This window comes from Notechis scutatus, chromosome Z, assembly GCF_049901735.1.
Source record: "Notechis scutatus isolate UNSWTSFEM ecotype Mainland chromosome Z, rNotScu1.2, whole genome shotgun sequence".
Taxonomy (NCBI): domain Eukaryota; kingdom Metazoa; phylum Chordata; class Lepidosauria; order Squamata; family Elapidae; genus Notechis; species Notechis scutatus.
This window is the reverse complement of record NC_142025.1, coordinates 28,006,202-28,028,506: the sequence shown is the minus strand read 5'-3', so window position 1 is coordinate 28,028,506 and position 22,305 is coordinate 28,006,202. Positions and strand designations below refer to the sequence as shown.

Below are 22,305 nucleotides of genomic sequence, written 5' to 3'. Positions count from 1 at the left end.
CACTCAATCACATACTAATTCACACCCTGCTAGGAGTATTTTAGAAGTTTATATAGACCATGCTAGTAACATGAACGAGAATGGGACTGACCTGGACCAATGTGGGACTGACTTGGGCCAAGTTCAAAATTGGCTCCCTATCTGTGTGAAACAAATAGCCCAATTGATTTAAGAGTAGACAGGAATGCCCTACAATTCTGCTAAATGCTTGAAAGATGTTGATAAAATACAGGTTGAAAATTCACCCAGTCAAACAAACTCTTTTAGTTTTAGTAGACAATTTTCCTTCTTTCTGGAAACAGGACACAGAGTAGAAGTTAGCATTATTCAATAGAGCTGTTTCCATCTTGAAGAAATGAGTTGTTATTCCTGTATAATAAGATGGGACGGGAGATAATAATTTGAAAGGGAACCTAGAAAATGCAATCGGAATATTTTATGTTGACATAGTATCAGTTTTCTAGATACCTTCTTTTGAAAATAAAATCTAATCTAGTATCAAAATCTATGCAAAAATATTCTATTTATAATTGCTATGGCTATGAAGGCACCAGTGATGGGCATCATTAATAGATATATGGTTTATATGTCAAAATATATAACTACAGGAAACACAAGACCCTTGCATTAATAAAGGATGGTCGTGTGATTGGTGGTATCTGTTTCCGGATGTTCCCATCTCAAGGATTTACAGAAATAGTTTTCTGTGCAGTGACTTCTAATGAACAAGTCAAGGTAAAAGTAATATTAATTGCATTATCAAACAAGTGTATTGTATATTGTGCAGGTATAATTGGATTTTATGTGACCCTATAGTCCTGAACTTGATCAAATGGCAAAAAATATAATTCTGCCCAAAGTGCAGTTTACTTTTTAAAAAAGAACCAGAAGACTGAATAAAACACATGGCAAAGTAATATTCTCTTTCGACTTAATTCTACTTGCACTACTTAGAGAAAATTTACTTCTGTGTCTGTCACTAATAAATGTAGTGTCTATATAATTCTTCCATCTTATTTCCAGTTTGGCCCCAGTGCAAATAATAGACATATAAGATAAAAGGGGATGGGTAAGAAACTATGTGCACAATTAGAATATTTTTTTGTCTTTGCTGAGTGTGGTTGAAGTATACCGAAAGTCACAACCTATTGTAACAGGTGTGGGTATTATTATAATGAGGTTAATTATAATATTGAAAAATCTTTGGTAGCAATAAACAATAATTGTTTCCCAACTTTTAGACCCTGTCCATAATAATGGAATTATTCTTTTTTTATTAAATTTTATTAAACAATTAGTTCTATTAGGAAGATATGTGATGTTTACTAATCATTCAAAAAGTTTTGTACATTCAAAGGTCAGAATAACTAATAATTAGATAACAGATCTTGAATGAACTATAATGATGATCTATCCTTGCTCATTGCAGGAAACTATTATATCCTGAAATGGTGTCTGATTTTGCCATATGCTGGTTGCTTAATCAGCAACCTAACCAAACAGAATGAACAAGTAAATTTAACCCCAACAATATGCTAAGCCTTAGTAGTCTAAGTAAATAGAAAGCAAAATGTCCAAAACAAAAAAGCTTTGGGCTAAAGCACGTAAACTAATAATAAAACTTGCATTCAAATGGACATACAATACTAATAATAATGCAGTCTGATTGTGGGAATATCCCACAAACTTTACACCTCATTGTGAAGAAATGTCCCTTCAGAAAGTTCCCTGGTCCCTATGAGAACTACGTTATCTTGAGGGCACTGCTGTCCAATGGCTAAACAATCTAGATAACCAGCCACAGGCTTAAGCATTTTAGTAATTGCTCATACATAATTTAATTTTATTTACCATTTTATTCATCATTTGTATTGTGCATTTTTAAAATAATTCACTGTATGGGGGGTTTATATTTAATACACATTTTATATGCCATTTTTTAAAATGTACTAATGCTATATTTTGTTATGCCATATGAAATAAATAAATAAAGTAATGATGCCGGAAAAAAGAAAACATGAGGGGAAATTATAACATCAACCCTAAGAGCAGGTTATGTCAAGTGCCTCATTAAAGGTAGAAAAAAAAACAAAAAAACAAAAGCAAAAAATAAACACTGAGTTGATAAAATCCTTCCTACAAATTACAAAATAAACTCAGACACAGATGCAGCTTTGCCTGCAATATTCCCTTATTCATTCTCTCAGGAAAAATAGACTAGCTATAACTTCCTACTCTGGTTAGACTTGGCTGCAAAGTATTATTTTGAAAATAGTTTTTGGAAGCAGGATTTAACATGGCTCATGCAATTGGAAAAGAAAATCTGATAACTATTACTTCTGCCAGGAGACAAAAATTCTGTTCTCACATATACTTCTTAGGGGTCCACAGTATTTCTGTATTTAAATTGCTTTATTGCTGCAAACTGCAAGCAGCAAAGTTTTAATACATTGTAATCCTCAATTGATAAAATATCATCATACTTTCTTTGCAGGGTTATGGAACACACTTAATGAATCATCTGAAAGAATATCACATTAAGCATAATATTCTCAATTTCCTTACATATGCTGATGAATATGCAATTGGCTACTTTAAAAAGCAAGTAAGTACAACTTTGGGACTAATTTTCAACCTGTGTAACAAAATAAAATTTGAATAACTATTAGACACACTCAAAAGACTTTCAGAGTGATCTTATTATCTGAAGGAAAATATTACTATTCATTGAATTTAAAGTCTATTGTTCGTATACAATTGACCTAAAAATGTTCTGGCAATTTAAGCTAATCAATTGTATTATGGTATAAGTTTTCATTATCATATTAAATATTAATTTTTAACATGTAAATTATTTTGTTTTTGTTACAAATGATTAATTGGGCCATTAAAAAAACTGAAGTAGTTTTGTTTCTGTTTTTTGGAAATCTATAATTCTCAGTATTTCTTTGTAATAATAGTTCATTCCTGGTTGTATTTTCTATTGCTGTTATGTGACTCCTCTGTGTAATGTATTTCCCTCTTGCTGTTTTTGAGAGCTTCTGACAGTTGCTAGAGGAGTGTAATTATCTCTGGATAGTAACCACTGATGGTGGCCTTGAAAAGATATATTGTGTATCCTGTTTCTTTCATGTATAATGGGATATTTTCATACATTTAAATTAAGGGTGGTAGTAACTGATCTGTCAGGTTGCTGAATTGCAGTCTCTTAAGTACATGAAGAAAAATATCACTACTGTAAAATATTACAATGTCTTCAGTAAGCAAGTAAAAATACATTAATTGTTTTTTCCTTAGGGCTTTTCAAAAGATATTAAGGTACCAAAAGCAAAATATGTAGGCTATATCAAGGACTATGAAGGAGCAACTTTAATGGGATGTGAATTAAATCCAAGAATCCCTTATACTGAATTTTCAGTCATCATTAAGAAACAAAAAGAGGTAAAAAGTTATTCCTCCCCCCCTCCCAAAAATATACACAAATTAAGTGTTGTTTTTAACTACCTCATTCATACCAGCAAAACTACTCAGGAGTTAGGATAATTGTACAATATTTAGTTTTTTTATTCCAATGATACAGTACAAAATGATACTATTCCCCTTCTGAAGGAAATGCATAGCTTGAAACAAAAGTAGAATAATTCTATTTCCCCCTTGTCTGTTTTCTGAGTATCAGTTGAAAAGCTGTATATTTAATAATTTGACAATGGGATCTTTTTTGTATACTGCAGATGGGTATCTTTATAGTCCCCATTTAGCGACTGCCTCAAATAGCAATCTTCAATGGTGATGAAAAGTAACTTTGCAACCAGTGCCCATATTTATGACCTTCACAGTGTTTGTTTTTTTCTCTCTCATCAGGCATTTGCCATTATCATTAGTTGTATATTTTTGTCTTTTGTTTGTTATTTTATTCCATTGCCCTCCCTACCACAGCAGAGAGAAGCTATCTCTTCCTCAGCTGCTTTGTCCCCAATACAGTGCATCCCTAAAAAAATGCTAACTGCAAATTCAACTCTCAATTAGTTGATTAGAACTCTTTGGCTAAGTCTTGCTACTTCCTGACACTGACAATACCTAATTAATTTTAAGGCTTCTTTGAATCCTAAATGACTCTAGGCACATTCCTTTCTATGTGTATTCCCTATTGCATACCTCTTGTAATTGCTTTTTTTCTGTAAGGAATATAAATACAAAGATCAATTCTTTTCTTGCTAATTATCCCAACACCAAAGGGCAGGAAATGGGGGGAAAGAGCTGTAAGATTTGCCTTTTTACTCAGCTTCTTGTGAGTTGAATTCTGGAATCCTTCCCTGCCATTTGGGCTCACGCAATTGTTTGTGGTTGTAGCTTTCTGATGCATGCTGTAAAAATACAACCACAGCCAGGTGGTCCCAAATTTATTGAATGCTACCTCTTCAGGAGAAATGGTTGGCCCTATAAATTTGACCAACTATAATAAAAATAAATAAAAGGAAAGCTGAAATAAAATTGTAAGCATAGTATGGTCACATGGTTTTTGCTTAGTGACTACTTTGCTTAATAACCAGTTTCCGGCCCCAACTGCAGTTGCTGAATGATGACTCTGTTCTCTTTTGTCAGGGAGAAAAAGTAGAACAGGGGTGTCAAACTTAATTTCATTGTGGGCCACATCAGGGCTGTTGACCTTGGGGGAGGAGGGTGGTTGGGCATGGCCGACTGGATAGGCATGGCCAGCTTGATGCCACTCCCCAAACTGCTGGCATGTTTCCTCTTTGCACTGGGTAGACTGGGCTGAAGCTATGCTGGCATGATCTTTTCTCTTCACATTGGGTAGACGGGGCCAAAGCTACTTTGGCCTGACCTTTTCTCTTCGCACTGTATAGACCAGGACAACCTTTGGGCCAGATCTCACTATATTGTGAGCCAATCTGGCCCATGGACCTTGAATTTGACACTGGAATAGATCATCAACCTTGGATGTAGAACAGTGGTGGCTAACCTTTTTGGGCTCCTGTGCCAAAAATTGCGCGCACTTGCATGTTTGTGCTCGTGTGCCAGCACCCAGAAGGCAATGCGCCCCCCCCCCCACGTTCTCTACGCATGTGCATGCAATCCCCACCCCCACCCTCACCACCCCCTTACCTGCACTGCGCCTCAGAGCTGACTTTTGGCCGGTTTGAGGCCTTTTTTGGCCTCCCAAAGGCTTGAGGAAGGCTTCTGCAGGCTTCTACAAGCTTTGTAGGCCGAAAGCTAGCCCCGTTTCATCACTTCCTGTTTTTCCACTGCACACATGTGCAGTGAGGTAAGTTTGCCTGCAGCTCGCGTGTTGGCACAAATGGCTCTGCGTGCCACCTGTGGTATGCGTGCGTGCCATAGGTTTACCATCATGGATGTAGGAGATCAATTGTGTCTTCCTATCAGTGATTTTGACCAGTTTTTTTTTAATTGAGGAAGTCATTTTGAAAGTCCTAAATGTCAGTGCCATAAACAGATGATGGGACTGGAGAAGCCTTAAATCTGAGAAATCGAAAGCTGTCAAGTTTTGCAAGTCTGGCAACTCAGGAAGCAAGAACAAATTGGATTTCTTCAGTAATTTGTTGCTAATAGTGTAATATAACTGAATCTTTAAAAATGCTAAAGCCAACTTATTCTAGCAGAATTAAATGGGGTTTTTCTTCGTCTTATATTTTTCTCTGTTTATAGATTCATAGATCTTTTCTGCTTCCAGTATTGATCTTTTTTCACATTCATATTCTGCTCCATGAATAGAGTCTGTTAGACCTTCCATCATGCCACTTCCTCCTTCACTTTTTCCTTCTGGCATAGAATGTACCCTCCTCCCCAAAGAAGGAGCAAGCATCTTCTCTAGATCAATGGAACAATCCAAAATAGATGAATCCAGAGAAACAGTAATGTGCCCCTACTTACCACGTAAAGAATGCACAGTATATGCATCATGGGGAATATTGAGGAGAATATTGAGCCCTTTCTTCCTGGTTATCAAAAATTGATCATGGGGGAAGTTCAGGGAGACGAAGGTTGTCTCGAAATTTTATACAGATCTGGCGATATGGGCATGTGTACTCCTGCATGAGAAAGGCAGAGAGTTATATGTAAATTCTGGAAATGGCAATTTCAGATCAGTTGTCCTGTTGACAAGATGTATCTCCACACAACACACAGCATTACTTTTTCCTGTCTACCTATTCATGTCCAAGTGAGTGACACTAACAAATATAAATATGCAGTGCGGTACTTATTGCTGGAGAGGGAGAGATACATACAAATAGCTGCATGAAAGTTGGTCCTTCCTCCATAGCAGGGCTGTCAAACTCCTGGCCTGTGGGCTGGATGTATCACGTGCTGGCCATGTCCATGCCTGTTTAGCAAAGTGGGAAAAAGTCCCGATACATCATGTGATGCCGCTGTGATGGCGTGAGTTTTGACACCCCTGATCCATAGAGGAAAAAAGAAATGAAAAAATTATATGTATGGGGTTCCTTGGAGAATATTGATCTGAGCCCTGACAAATGAACTTTTTGTTGCAAAATAATCCAACAGATCCACTATAAATGTTATGGGATCTATAAAAGACTTTGGGAACATAGAGATCACATGAAGGCTCCCATTCCATCTCTAACCTCTTTATAGTATTCCTCTTTGGGTGTAGTGGGGCCCCTCAAGTGATCTCTATGTTCCCAGAATCTTTTATACATCCCAAAGCAATTATCTGCTACATGGCAGAAATGTATAAAAGACTAATTCAGTGAACTACAGGTTGTCTTTAATTTATGATCATAACTGAGCCCAAAACTTCTGTTGCTAAGTGAGAAAGTTGTTAAGTAAGTTTTGTCCCATTTTACAAACTTTCTTGCTTAGCAACTTCTGTTCTCGATTCCCTTTATAATCAAATTAGCAACTTATGTTCTGGATTCCTTTTATAACCAAATTAGACCGGGGCAATCTGATCATAGTGCTGCTATGCCACAGTTCTATAGATCCAGCAAATTATCAATTGCTTTTTGGATGTCTTCTGATAGACATTTGTACATTAAAGCCAATATGGTGGCTTCAGGGGGCATTCAGATCATTTCAAAGGGCAGGGCAAATATAGTTTTGTCAACTGCTTCTTCCAACTATTCAATGTTTTTCAAGTGGACTCGTTATTAATCTTTCCCAAACGTATATCCAGTCCCCAAATTACCATTTCTTCAGTGCTTAATGTTGATAAAACAACTATGCATTTATATTGTTTCATAGAGGTTTATGCTAACCTTGCCCTTTTCTTGTTTTAGAGGCATTCAGTGTCTGCTTCAACTGTGATGGGGTAGAGTCTCTCCCAATGTTGTAATGCAGAATAAACTGCAATAGAGAGCACCATATTTCTGCACTTTTGAAAATCTTATTGAACATGGGATACAATGAAGGCAATTATAAGAGGAACAACAATCTCTTATAACGCCATGAGAAATAAAAGAATACATGCCCAACAAAATAAATTCCAACAACAAATTAAAGAATTAGAAATACAACTACAAAAAACCCCTAAAAACCAGAGAATACAAAATCAGTTAATAACAATTAAACATAAATTGAACTTACTTGAACAAGATAAAATAGAAGTTAATTTGAAAAGGTCCAAACAAACCTATTTTGAGTATGCAAATAAACCAGGAAGATGGTTATCCCATAAACTTTAAAAAGTGAAAGAACAGAGATTGATACATCAACTAATGGATGAGAAAGGCGTCTTACAACATGAGATAGAGAAGAAAAAATATATCATTTACAACTATTTTCAAATATTATATAAAAAGGAAGAAGTTAATGAAGATAAAATAAGAACTTATTTAGAGGAGACGAATGACAAGGCAATTGGAGAGGAATGGATAGAATTATTGAATAAAGATATTACATGGTCTGAATTGAAGTCAGCAACGGAGAATCAAAGTAATAACAAATCTCCAGGGCCAGATGGGATTCCGGCAGAATTATACAAAGCAATAATAGAACTAGTAGGATCACTGATACTGGAAGTGTTTAACGAGGTACTTCTGGCAGCCAAGATGCCGGACTCGTGGAGGGGGGCGCTGATTTCGCTAATCCCGAAGGAGGATGCAGATCATAGATACATCAACAACTATAGACCGATTTCACTTTTAAATGCCGACTATAAATTATTTACTTCTATCATAGCTAATAGAGTAAAACAAGCTTTAAATCCACATATCCACGAAGATCAAAATGGATTTCTTCCGTCCCAACAAATAAAGAACAATTTAAGAACCGTTATCGATGTCCTAGAATACTATGAAGCCCATCCGGAGAAACAATCCGCACTCATGTTTTTAGATGCTGAGAAAGCATTTGACAACTTAAATTGGCACTTTTTAATTCAAAAATTTACAATATGAGTCTTGGCACCAAATTCGAAAACATTATAACAACAATTTACAATACACAACAGGCTAATATACTAATTAATGGCGAACAAACAGGTCCAATAAATATAGAAAAAGGTGTCAGACAGGGCTGCCCTCTCTCACCTCTTCTTTTCATTTTTGCCCTAGAATCACTCTTAACACGGGTTAGACAAAATTCTGAAATTAGAGGAGTGAGGGTCAAATCAGAAAAATATAAACTACAAGCTTTTGCTGACGATATGTTTTTTTTTTTGGAGGAACCCATGGAAAAATGATATAATCTAATAAAAGAATTAGAACGATTTGGCGCAGTGTCAGGATTAAAAATTAATAGAAAAAAGACGAAATTAATGACCAAAAACTTAACAGAAAACCAGAAGGAAGAATTAGAAGCAATGATGGGGATACAGGTAACAAAAAGGGTCAAATATTTAGGAATATGGCTAACACCACAAGGTAAATCACTCAAAGAGAACAATTATGATAAATTACTTCAACAAACAAAGAAAGATTTAGAATCCTGGAATAAGCTGCAGCTCTCCCTATTGGGCAGGATTGCCTCGATTAAAATGAACATATTACCAAAATTTCTTTATTTATTCCAGACAATTCCAATTAAGTTGCCAAAAATTTTTTTCGAAGAATTAAATAAGATTACACTTAAATTTATTTGGCAGGGGAAAAAAGCCAGGATCAATGTGAAGGCCTTACAAGATGCGAAAAGTAGAGGGGGTCTAGCTCTTCCAAATTGGGAATTATATTATTCGGCAGCTATCTTATTATGGTTAAAAGACTGGGTGAACTTACTTAATAAAAGAATTTTAGCATTAGAAGGGCATGACCTCCAGAGAGGGTGGCATGCCTTCTTATGGGAAGTGGGGAAACCCAAGCAGTCTTATTTTCACAGACACCTTATTAGAGACTCATTATTAATTAATTGGAAAAAAATATGCAAAAAACACTATCTAAAAATTCCGATCTGGCTATCAACAATGGAGGCAATGGTACATCCCAATAATTTGGACATAACAAAAATGATTAAATACAAATATTTATTAGATCCGCAAGGAAAATTAAAAACTCGACAAGAATTACAGGAACAGGGATTTAAAATTGATCAGTGGTTATATATTCAAATTCATAGCAGATACAAACAAGATATTAAAGACTTTGGAATTTATAACAAACTGCAGTATTTAGATAAAATTTTATTAGGATCAAACAAAAAGAACATATCTAAATTCTATAAATATTTACTGGAAGTAGAATTAGAACAAGAGATAGTCAAAGGGAACATGATAGCCTGGAGCAGGAATGTCGGAAGAAGTATTACATTATCAGAATGGGAAAAGATTTGGAACAGAAATATCAAGATTACAAAATCGGCAGCGTATAAAGAAAATACATACAAAATGTTTTATAGATGGCACTTGCCCCCTTCGAGGTTGGCGAAAATGAACCCTAACACGAGTCCAAAATGTTGGAAATGTAAAAGCATAGAAGGAACCTTTTTTCACATGTGGTGGTCTTGCAAGGAAACCCAGAAATATTGGCAAAAAATCAGAAAATGGTTGGAGGAGATAACCAAAGAACAAATTGAATACAAACCAGAGTTCTTCCTATTAGGGATCTCTGACAAACATTTATCCAAAAAGATGAAATATGTAACAATTCATATTTTAACGGTGGCCAGATTAGAGTTCGCTCGGTGTTGGAAATCACCTTATACACCTACAGAACAAATGGTTATCCAGAAAATATGTGATTTAATTCAGCAAGTTTTACTCTATTTCAAAAACCCTTTGAACATCGTGTCACAACCTTTTGTTTACAGAGTAATAGCAATCTGCTATTACAAAGCAATAAATTCCTCTCATTCAGTCAACTACAGCTGCTAGTAAAACAATTAACCCTTTCCTTGCAGACTCTTAATACTACCTCATTACTTTAATCAAACACTGATTAATTCATTACCTCAAAACTTACAACTTTTCTACCTCATCACCTATATCAACGATTAGATAATCAATTTCTATAAAATATTTTATTAATGGTTTAATTGATTTATTGTTTTAATTGATTAGTGTGATTAGAGTGTTTAGTGCAAATAGTGTGATTACTGACTAGTTTAAAAGATCAAGATTCATGTAATTTAATTGAATAGTAAAATCAATGATTTAGTGAATTTAAATGAACAGTGTGATTAATGATTAGTGTAATTAATTGATTAGTGATTAGAGTAATTAATTGATTAGGCTGATTGTTGCTCAGGAATATTGTCTGACTAGACAGATTACTGCAATTGATTGTTTGGTGTGATATTGGCTATATAGATTACCCAAAATTGTTCCTTTAATTAATTCAATCAACGTACTATCTTAACAAACCTACCATGCCAAAAAAGAAAATCCAATGCCAAACCACAACCTAAAGAGAAGATAATCCCCACCAATGAACCACAAGACTCCTGCACATGCCTTAAATGCTACAAAAATCTAAAGGATAATGAAAACTCCATCAAATGTTCTCTGTGTAAAAATACGCCATCATGACTCCTTGGGATTACCTGAGCAAATGATTCAATACCTAGAATCATCCAATGAGTTTCCATATCTCTGCAAATCATGCAGACCCAAACTGGATCTGTCTGAAAGAGTTGATACCATTGAAACCATTGAAACATCCCTTAACACCATAGTAGCATCCCTGGACGCCGTAAAAGAAAGAATATCCAACCTTAAAAAAAAGACACAACGCAAAAACCTAAACATCCAATAGCTACAAACCACATCTCTACCCAACAACCACAACCCAATCCAAAACCCAATCCACAAATAAACACAACCCAGACAAATATTGATATCCCAATCCTCATCAGAGAATCCGTTGAGCGTGAACGGAAACGCCCAAACGCCATCTTATTTGGTCTAGAGGACATCAATGACAATGATGACATCACAACTGTCCGAAACATCATCAGTGATTATCAAGCATCAACCATCTCCGCTGATGAAATACTTGACATTTCCGCATTGGCCGAGAGCTAAAAACAGAGACGGCTCTGTGGCCCCACGCTTGTGCAGGGTCATTTGCAAAATGAATCAAGCAAACGTAAATTCATTTACACTATAAATTCACTCGCCAAAACCAACACCAACCATAAGAACCCCCGTCGCCCTGACCTAACCATACAGCAACGTGCCCGCTCCCGTGTACTCCGCACTGAACTCAAAAACGCCTAGACAATGGAGAGAAGGACCTGTACATTGACTACCATGCTGACTGTATCAAAAGTAAGCCACACAACCCGCAACTCAGCTTTAACCCTCAACCACAACCCTACCTCAACCGATCCACCATCACCCAAAACTAGGCATGCACGCCCCTAACTACCTCAATTCCAACTACTACTGGCCTTAATGCAAACTACTCAATGCAAGAAGCCTCGTGAATAAAATACCTGAATTTTTCCTCCTACTAAATATGGCTAAATTCGACATTATATTTGTCTGTGAAACATGGCTCAATGCATCTCTCCCTGACTCCATTACCACAGTAAGAGACTATCATGTTTACTGATCAGATCGTGAAATTCAGAGAGGAGGTGGTGTTGCTATCTTCTATAAAAAGTCCTTACATCTAAAAAATATCCAAGTTACCCAGGAGCTTGCTCTTCCTGAGACCATCATCTGTGAACTATCCTTAAATATCACAATTCGATTCTTACTATGTTACAGAGCACCTGATTATGACATCGAACATGTAAACAAGTTAAATACATTACTAACATGGGCTGCATCCTGCCCATACCCTTTTATCTTTTTGGTGATTTCAATCTACCTCATATTGACTGGACCCTAAATGAATGTACAACTGAAATCATACACACAACCTTCTACAATGCTATTACAAATCTGGGACTGGAACAACTAGTAACCAACAACACTAGACTAAACAACTACCTCGATCTCATCTTCTGCAATAGTTTGAATTTAATTTACGGAATATAAACTAAAGAACCCTTTTCTAGCAGTGACCACAATATGATTGACTTTTGTCTCAACATACGCCCACACAAAAATCACCACAATGATGTAATCCCCAATTGTAACTTCAAAAAGGCAACTATGATCTTATAGACAACCATCTCTCATCCCTTGATTGGCAATCTCTATTCACTGGATGCAATACTGTTGAAGACCATTACAACATATTTTTACTTGAAGTCAAAAGAGTCATCAAACTATATGTACCAACAACAATTCCCAAAACAAAACAAAAAAGCAGATTACCCATAACAATAAGGAAACTTCAATCCAAAAAGAGATCACTCTGGCGGAAAAACAAATCTGGTCACGTTGCCAATTTCAAAAGCCGATACAAAAATTTATGCCACCAGATAAAGACCGAATGCATCAATTATCACATTAAACAAGAGGAAAACCTTCTAAGCACCAATTCCACCCGTGCTTTTTACAATTTTGTAAACAACAAACTAAAAGACTCAAGGTCTATCCCACCCTTGATAGGACCTGATGGTAAAGACTGCAACGACGACACCATTAAAGCCAACATCTTTAACACATTCTTCAGCTCAGTATTTGTAAACAGCAATGCCCAGTATTTCCTAGCCGTACCACAGATAACAACAATGATCTAATACATATCGATTTTACAGAAGACAATGTTGAAAAAGCACTACGCAATCTAAAACCATCTCTATCTATTGGACCGGATGGAATAAGTGCCTACTTCTTAAAAAGCTATCCACTGCCATAGCCAAACCTCTAAGCATAATCTTTGAAAAATCTTTCAGGACCAGCTCCTTGCCTAACCTATGGTCACAAGCCACAATCATCCCCATCTTCAAAAAGGGAGACCCTAGCCTAGTTGAAAATTACAGACCAATCTCCTTATGCTGCGTCACCTGTAAAGTCATGGAATCAATTATTAACCAATCCATCATCCTCCACTTAGAGACAAACAACCTACTCTGCAATAAACAATTTGGTTTCAGAAAAAAACTATCCTGTAATCTGCAACTCTTACACTGCAAAAACATATGGACGACACAACTTGACCAGGGCAAAGCAATAGATGCAATCTACATAGACTTCTGTAAAGCCTTTGATTCAGTGGTACACGACAAACTACACCTAAAAATAAAATCCTATGGTATCTCTGGACAACTGAATAACTGGATAGAAGCATTCCTGGCAAACAGACAACAAATGGTCAAAATTGGGAGCGTCCTATCAAATTCTGTACCTGTCAATAGTGGTGTCCCCCAAGGCAGTGTTCTAGGACCAACTCTCTTCATACTCTACATAAATGACCTCTGTGATCATATTAAGAGCAATTGCGTTCTTTTCGCTGATGATGTAAAGCTGTTCAATACCACAGACAATACTGCTACCCTACAAAAAGATCTTGACTATGTATCAGAATGGTCAAACAAATGGCAACTTCAAATCTCAACAAATAAATGCTCTGTCTTACATATTGGCAAAAAAATCAGAAAATAAAATACAAGCTGAATAGTCAAGATCTTGTTGATGACCCAAGCTCTGTAAAGGACCTTGGAATACTCACCTCTAATGATCTAAGTGCTAGAGCCCACTGCAACTACATAGCCAAAAAGGCATTAAGAGTTGTTAACCTAATCCTACGTAGCTTTTTCTCTGGTAATATCACACTACTAACCAGAGCATACAAAACATTTGCTAGACCAATACTTGAATACAGTTCATCAGTCTGGAACCCACATTACGTATCTGATATTAGCACAATTGAGAAAGTCCAGAAATATTTCACAAGAAGAGTTCTCTACTCCTCTGCTCGTTGTAGAATACCTTATGCCACCAGACTTGAAATTCTAGAACTAGAAAACCTTGAATTACTGCCTTCGGTCTGATTTAAGCATGGTATATAAAATCATACATTGCAATATCCTACCTGTCAATGAATACTTCAGCTTCAACCATAACAACACAAGAGCACACAATAGATACAAACTCAAAGTTAACCGCACCAAACTTGATTGCAGGAAATACGACTTCAACAATAGAGTGGTCAATGTCTGGAATACTCTACCCGACTCTGTAGTTTCTTCCCCAAACCCCAAAAACTTTAACCTTAGACTGTCTACTGTTGACCTCACCCCTTTCCTAAGAGGTCTGTAGGGGGCGTGCATAAGCGCACCAACGTGCCTACCGTCCCTGTCCTATTGTTTCTCTTATTCTTCTTTTATTTTTCTTATATGTACCCATTTTATGTATTCACAACTATGTATACACTTATACTTATTATCTTGTAAACAATTGGCAAATTAAATAAATAAATAAATAAAATAAATAAAATAAAATAAATAAATAAATGGACAAATTAACTATAGCACTTAAAAATAAAGAGCCTTCAACATTTTACGATAATTGGAACTCTTGGTATAACTGGTTAATCCAGAGATAAACTGCTTAAAAGACAATGGGTAATTTAAGCATAGATACCGATAAGATGTGCGCATTCAAATCAAGTTAGGAGAAATGGATCTTGCAGACTGTCAAAAAGGATATTATCTGTTTTTTAAATGTATTCTTTTCATTTCTTTTTCTCTTCCTTTGTTTCTTCCTTTCTTTTATATCTCCTTCTCTTTCCGGTTCGTAAGGCCGAGTGTTTTTTTTTCTTCCTTTTTTGTGTATGTAATGTCGATATGTTTTTAATTGTAAATTTAATAAAATTTATTTAAAAATAATAATCTTATTGAACTAAAAGTTTTATCTCGCTGAAAGGATGGTGGGAGGTAAAACCTCTGTCCTTTCTGACCACAGGACTCCTGTCTGTTTTTTTTTTTAACCAGAACCTGGTATTTTGGGTTCATTAGGATTAGCTATCCATCTCAGGTTTGTAAGTGTGTTTGCAAGTCCCATGAATACTTCTGCACTAAAGATAAATCATCAACAATTAACATAATCACAACAATGCCTGACAAGGTACAACTGATTTCAAGTTACCTTATGACAAAACCTGTTTTCTGTTCAGCTAAGACATTGTATAATTCAACTGCAAAGAAATTTAATAGTATTTAACTCCCATATAATTTCCCAAAAGAGAGGGGGGAGGGAGGGAGGGAGAGAGAGAGAGAGAAAGCATCCATGGACACACAGAGACACACAAATACCAATCCATGGAAGCTCCATCAAGCATTGTTCTAAACATATTTCCTTTTTCTCCCTTTTATGCATCATGTGCCCTGTTGAGGGACAAATATGTAAAATTTAAAAGCTATAACATCTTCCTATAAGATCCAATCCTTTCTATCTGAATCACTTACAATCATTGTTACACTGTCAGCAGTGATAATTTTCTTCCGTCTTCCATACAAACATTTTTGGCTTGCGTCCTCATCATTTGGGACCTTTTCCCATTTAATCCCATCAATATTACTTTCCTGATTCCTTCTTATCGCTGCCATAAGCAAAGGCACTTGCAACCTCAATTCAACCTTTCCTCCCTTTTCTCTAGGGAGGGCCTGAATTAGAGCCTTGCTAGACTCTTGTTGTAAGACAGGGAGTAAGATTATGGGTAAAAACTGGAATGCAAAATATTTTTGTGGGCAGCGCAACAGATAGCAATAAGCAAATTTGTTCTTAGAGACTACTTGAGTTTCCTCAAAAAGAGCAATCACTTTTCTTAACAGAAACAATTCTAGGAAACGATATTTATAAAATTCAAATATTATTCTAATAAAGAACAGAACATCTAGGAAATTTACTATAATTATTTTTACACTAAAGTAAAAAGTAATTTCCCCTCACCCTTCCAAATTTAACAAATTAAAATAATTTATTCACAACTCCTTTTATGCTCTTTCTAGGGAACTAAAAAGATCCCAATCAATGTAAACTGTGGGTTCCTGAAATCTTGCACACTTTCCATGCATAGGGGTGCACTCAGCTCCCATGTCCACATTATTTTTTGCATGTTTCTGTTTTCCAATAAATGCCTAAATCAGTACACAACCTCTGATTCCCCCCCACACTTTTTTTTTGTCTCCCCAGGTGGACTTTGGCTACTCCTTCCACAATTTTTGCATGGCTGCATGCTTTTGATCTGGGTGTGATTATAGCTAGCAAGTTCTGCCACATTAATAAACAGTTCATTTTCATGTGTTCTCAGTTAACTGATGCCAGAAATAGAAACAACATTATCTGCTTCTCCTTTCTTTTGACAGTCCTGGGCTGGGGATTATCCCTTAGTCTTTCTTTTGTTTTTAAATCAGTCTTGACTTTTAGCATTAGTGGTAACTTTTTGGGAAGTGGTTTGTCAATGCCTCCTTAGGGTGAAAGACCATGAGTGGCCCTAAGTTCCCAATCAATCACCACAAATGACTCTCTATATTGTTAGACTTTCTTTTCCATGGCTTTAAAAGAAACATTTTACGTTGGTCAAATGTACATACTGAATTATATCAAAGTTTATAAAGCAAAAACATACCAGATTTCATTCTCTTTGTATTAAGTGCCTCCAAATGAATTACTAAAGACAAAAAAATACAATAATCAATATTTATATATTGTATAAAATTTCCAGGCATTGCTGACAGTAATGGGGCATGCTTAATTAATTAACAGTAATATTCTGTCATTATTCATGTCCTGTTAGCTTTTTCAGAGGTCATGCAAAGAAATAAAAAGGAGATACATTTAGTCTTAAAATTACAACTTCCAACCCCCCCCTTCCTATGATTTCAGATTTATTGCCCACCTCCCCTTCAACCAGTATTGTTTAACTGTATTGCAGGGATATTTTCAAAGGTGTCAGTTTTGCTCTTCCCACTTAAAATAGTTGGGATTTCAAAAGCAAAACTACACTGGGGTCTGAAACAATTCATAGATCATTAAATTGTTAAGGGTAAATTACGTTGTTGGTCTCCAGGGATTGCTGTCTTTATTACCCTTACCACTGGAATTTTACCACCTCTAATCCAAAGGCTGGGGCATCATCCACTCCCAATTTCTCTTCTACGTAGAGGACATAATTGCTCTTCGGGTGGTGCAGTTGGATAGTTTCCCTCACCTGCACATTTTCTTAACCCCTTTTTCCCATCAGGGGAACATTTTTCCTTCCACCTTTTATACTACTCTAAGTTTGGAAGACAATGTATATATGCTTTTGGCACATCTTTTTAAGTTCTATAAACATTTCACTTATGAAATTCTATTATTGGATTCTCTTTTCTCAAAACTGCCTCCTCCCTTAGCTACTTGGGTACAAGTGTGGGGAGCATTTTTTCTCTGAGCATCTCTTAATTGCTCTATCAACACAATGACCTCCCCTATAGATATTTGCAGCCCTGGACTTATCTAGGGATTATGCATATAGGAAAGGGCTCCTTTCATTAAATGGGCCTCTCTTGACTTCTTCCTATTAATATCTTAGATAGTTAACTGACTCCAGCTATAATATCTGCCAGTCTGTGTTCCTTGACTAGCATCTGGATTGCCAGGTGGCTTCTTAAGTTTATTAGTGACAAAGAGTCCTATCTTAGCCACCCAAGCATTCTCAACTCCTTTATCCTGCTTAGTCAAACTGGATTCCTCATCATCAAATCCCACATATATCCATCTCAGGTTTCTGGATTTAACTGCTGGGATGAGATAAGAGGTCTATCTTTATAAGGATTGTGTATATACCCTTTCTTCAACTGTTTATGGTGGTTTAATTTTAATTTAATTGAATTTTGCAAGCTGAACAGCCATAGTTACTTCTTGTTCCTTTGCCGAATTCCCATATGCACATTCCAGTGCCTCTCTTAAAAGGGTCTGCTGACTTTTATAATTATTTCTTCAGCTTGCTGTTGTACCTTTAGCTGAGAAGCTTCTAATTGCTCCCAGGCATTATGGAGCCTAATAAGAAAGACTAGTTCATCCACTGACTTTTCCCTGTCTTCTCTCCCACTCCCAATAATGATATGCATTGCATTAGGAGAAGTGTCTCCAAATTGTGCCAATTTCTGCAGGCATGTAGGTGAGGTCAGCTGGTGTTTGAGCCACTGGTTCCCAAACATTTGAGCCAACCAGCAATATAATTCTGGCTTCCATTTCTTTGCCTTTTCTAGAACCAGTGCATTGTCACTGGATCCCATCTTTGTTACCAATTATGTTTTGCCAAATATCAGGGCAGCGATCACATGACCGGGCAATTGGTTCATCTTGACTTAGAGACTCCAGCAAATAAAGGGATTTTAGGCTTTATTATCTCAAACAAACACATCTGAAAGCATAAGTTAAAAAGCATACATACCAAACAATATGTTGTAAATCTCTTACAGGCTGTCATGACCTCCTTAATAGACAAGAGAGATGCCTCAAGCACGGTTAATTTTTCAACAGTACCCAGCACTAGGTTCCACTGCAGAAGCTCCCCACTAATAATAACCCCATAGTTTTTATAAAAACTTGGCACCATGATTTCATGTGCCAAGAAGACTGCAAGACCTGACCTTGACTTGCTGGCACATAACTCTGGGATGAGAATTGAAAATGTGAGACTATCATAGGAAAAAAAGCTTTGAAGTTACTTGAAAATTTCCCCCCACCTTCTGTGTTCAACAAGCAAGAGTGAATACAAGCAGGCTACTTCAGAATGAGGTCTACATTTCTAGACTTTTCTTAATAAATCAAAATATGTCACTAATTCCTTGCTAATCCTAATGTTTGTCTACATTGCCTCTACAAACTATCTGAGCAATGAAGGATTTAAAATCAAGATTTTCAAATATTTTGGATCTCTATATGCCCTTAATTTTGCTTTTTCTCTGACTGACCTCTGAGAGGGTGAGTGGGTGGGAGGGAGAAATCTGCAAATACTTTTATAAAAAAACCCAGTTGACTGTGAACATCTGCCTGAATTTCCAATGAGACTGGATTCTGAACAGATCTGAAGAGTCCAATTATATTTCTAATTATGTGAAACCTTGAATTCCTAGGGTTATCAGTACCTGCAACTATACATATTCAACATTTCTTCCAAGTGGGAGAACCACCTGGTTGCTGGCAGCACTGAGCCAAATCAAACTATCAGAGCCAATGAGAAGAGAAAGGCTAGCGTGAGAAATACAACTCTAAATGTAGGCATTGATCATGCATGATAGTGGTGCCCTTCAGTATCATTATCAAAGAAAGAAGCAAATTGGATAAATGTGCTACAGATGAGTTCCACATTCACATTTGCATTTACTACATTAGGTAAATGGCTTACAAACATCAATATCTTAATTTATATATTTCAGATCCATATCTTCATTCCCCTGTAAATATTCACTTTTTACTGAACATTCACTTATGAATATGAACGAACTGTTCAAAGATTAATCACATTTAAAATAATATTGCTTTTTATACTTCTATTTTTGTCCTGTCTTTATTCCAGATCATCAAAAAATTAATTGAAAGGAAGCAAGCACAGATTCAGAAAGTTTATCCTGGCCTTTCTTGTTTCAAAGATGGAGTACGACAGATTCCCATAGAAAGTATTCCTGGAATTAGTATGTACCCATGCTTTTAGCTGTTTGTTATACTTTCCAAGGTCATGTTTAATTTCTACCCTTTTCTGCAAACATTGGTTTAATTTAATTTTAAACTACTGGATTCTCTTCTCCAGAAATGATACACTTTTAAGTTATTTATAAAATTTTATTGACAATTATGCACTTTGTGTATCATGGCAGGAATCTTTATTTTCTTGTTATTAGCCAGAATTAATTACATTACCATTATTTTTATAGTATTTGGGAATTAAAAATAAAAACTGGTAGAGTTCTGATGGTTTCTTGACTGATTTGTATGTAGGTAATTATTGTTGGGAATTTGTTCCTTAAGATATTCAGATATATCTGAATATTGGCTTATCCTCTGAAGTAGAGTATATGGATTTAAGACCGTACATCAGGGGTCTTCAAACTTGACACTTTAAGATTTGTGGAGTTGAACTCCCAGGATTCCTGCTCCATAAGTCTTAAACTTGCCAAGTTTGAAGACGCTTGCCATACATTGTAACTTACCATTTTTTATTTGCCTTTTGCTTTAATTTTGCTTGTTGCATAGGAGAGACTGGCTGGAAACCAAATAATAAAGAGAAGAGGTAAGCATTGTTGAGTAAAATAAATTAAATAAAACTCTTTTCAAATTGACTGTTAATACATTCCTTAAAAATAATTGAATCTGTATTTTTAACAGCAGAATATAGAATTTTGTCATTAATAGTTTTATCATTGGTGGGTTGTTGGCTAGTTAAAATAACAGTAAAGACCACACATTTTAATCTTGTCTGTATTTTGTTTTAAGTAAAGAACCCAAAGATCTGGATCAACTTTACAGCACACTAAAAAACATTCTGCAACAGGTCAAGGTATGTTTTGTTTTTGTAAATATCATGAAACATTTTCTGATATAAGACATTGATCAATACTTTTTTTCCCTAGAGCCACCAAAGTGCTTGGCCTTTCATGGAACCAGTGAAGAGAACAGAGGCTCCTGGATATTATGAAGTTATAAGATTTCCTATGGGTAAGGCCATTAGTATTTTAAAAAGACCTTTACAGAAAGTGAAAATAAATTTTAAAATATGGAAGTGTAAAAGTGTGCTTGTTCCATCAATTTTGCACAAACATCAGAAACTTTTTCAGTGTAAGTTTAGTGATACCTTGATTAGAAAAAGCAAATACATAGGAACATGATCTTAAAACTTCTTGTGGTAGCTCATGCAAGGAATTTTAGTATTTGGGTTCACCTGTGTCATCAGCAATCATTTTGTTCAGAAATAGATTGTAAGGAAAGCTTTCTGCTTAAAGAAAGTTGCTTCTATCCAAACAATAATTATGTACTTTAAAAGGCAGCATTCTCCTCTACAGTAAAATTATTTTTACTCATCCCACTCCTAAAAACAACAGAATACCTGTCCACATTCATTTTCTGCAACTGGATGGTATAGATTCATTATAATTTATAAAGAATTATGCTTTGGCTGCAAAAAGGAGGCAATGTGATTATATATATACTGATTTTATGTAGCACTGAAATAACTGAAGTTCAGTGAAGAGCCATTTTTTCACTAAAGGGGGAAAACACAGAACCAGATATTCTAGTAATAAGATGTTTGTTCTTATACAGATCTGAAAACTATGAGTGAACGATTGAAGAACAGATACTACGTATCTAAAAAATTATTCATGGCAGATATGCAACGAGTGTTTACTAACTGCAGAGAATACAACCCACCAGAAAGTGAATATTACAAATGTGCCAATATACTGGAGAAATTTTTCTACACAAAAATTAAAGAAGCTGGATTAATTGACAAATAATTTTCTTCTCATACAATTAAGATGCCTAATGTAATAGCAAAATATGCAGTTCTTTCACTAGATTTGAAACTTGTTTATAAAATAAAACTTTCTTAACTAGCACTTTTAAACATGTAATATAGAAGAGTTTATTTTATTAAAGTATTTTTAAATGTACACTTGCATGCCCTTTTGCGGTGTATTCAATTTTTATTAGATGTATTGCACAAACTGTTTGGAGATTTGGAAAGGGTAAATTTCCAAGCAGTGAATGTTTAAGCTTAATGTATCAGATTGAAAAATGGATTATTTTTACAGCAAAGACGTTAATGAAGGGGAAGTGAATTATATATATTATGAATTATATATAATACCCTGTTTCTCCAACAATATGGCCTCCCCCAATAGGAAGTCCCAGCATGTTTTATAGGCATGAAATGAAATTAAGCCCCTCCCCCCAAATTAAGTCCTGTATTAAAACATGTGAAATGGGGGGAATGGTGGGGGGGCTTGCCGTTAGGAAGTACTTTTGTTGCACACCCGGATATGGTGCTGCCT

General features: G+C 35.7%; 1 protein-coding gene across 5 annotated transcripts in view; it reads left to right on the top strand.

Annotated features, from left to right (window-relative positions):
• KAT2B (lysine acetyltransferase 2B) overlaps window positions 1-21,924 on the top strand; it is a 97,127-nt gene extending 75,203 nt beyond the window's left edge. For 4 of the 5 annotated variants that reach the window (XM_087945066.1, XM_026673556.2, XM_026673557.2 and 1 more), the window contains 8 exons: window positions 609-735; window positions 2,495-2,605; window positions 3,298-3,441; window positions 19,836-19,950; window positions 20,510-20,546; window positions 20,750-20,813; window positions 20,887-20,971; window positions 21,575-21,924. In XM_087945066.1, coding sequence (XP_087801192.1) covers window positions 609-735; window positions 2,495-2,605; window positions 3,298-3,441; window positions 19,836-19,950; window positions 20,510-20,546; window positions 20,750-20,813; window positions 20,887-20,971; window positions 21,575-21,768 — 877 coding nt within the window. In that variant the 3' untranslated portion in view covers window positions 21,769-21,924. The remainder of the gene's footprint in view (window positions 1-608; window positions 736-2,494; window positions 2,606-3,297; window positions 3,442-19,835; window positions 19,951-20,509; window positions 20,547-20,749; window positions 20,814-20,886; window positions 20,972-21,574) is intronic. The other variant, XM_026673559.2, reaches the window with a different exon arrangement.
• The last annotated feature ends 381 nt before the right edge of the window (window positions 21,925-22,305 follow it).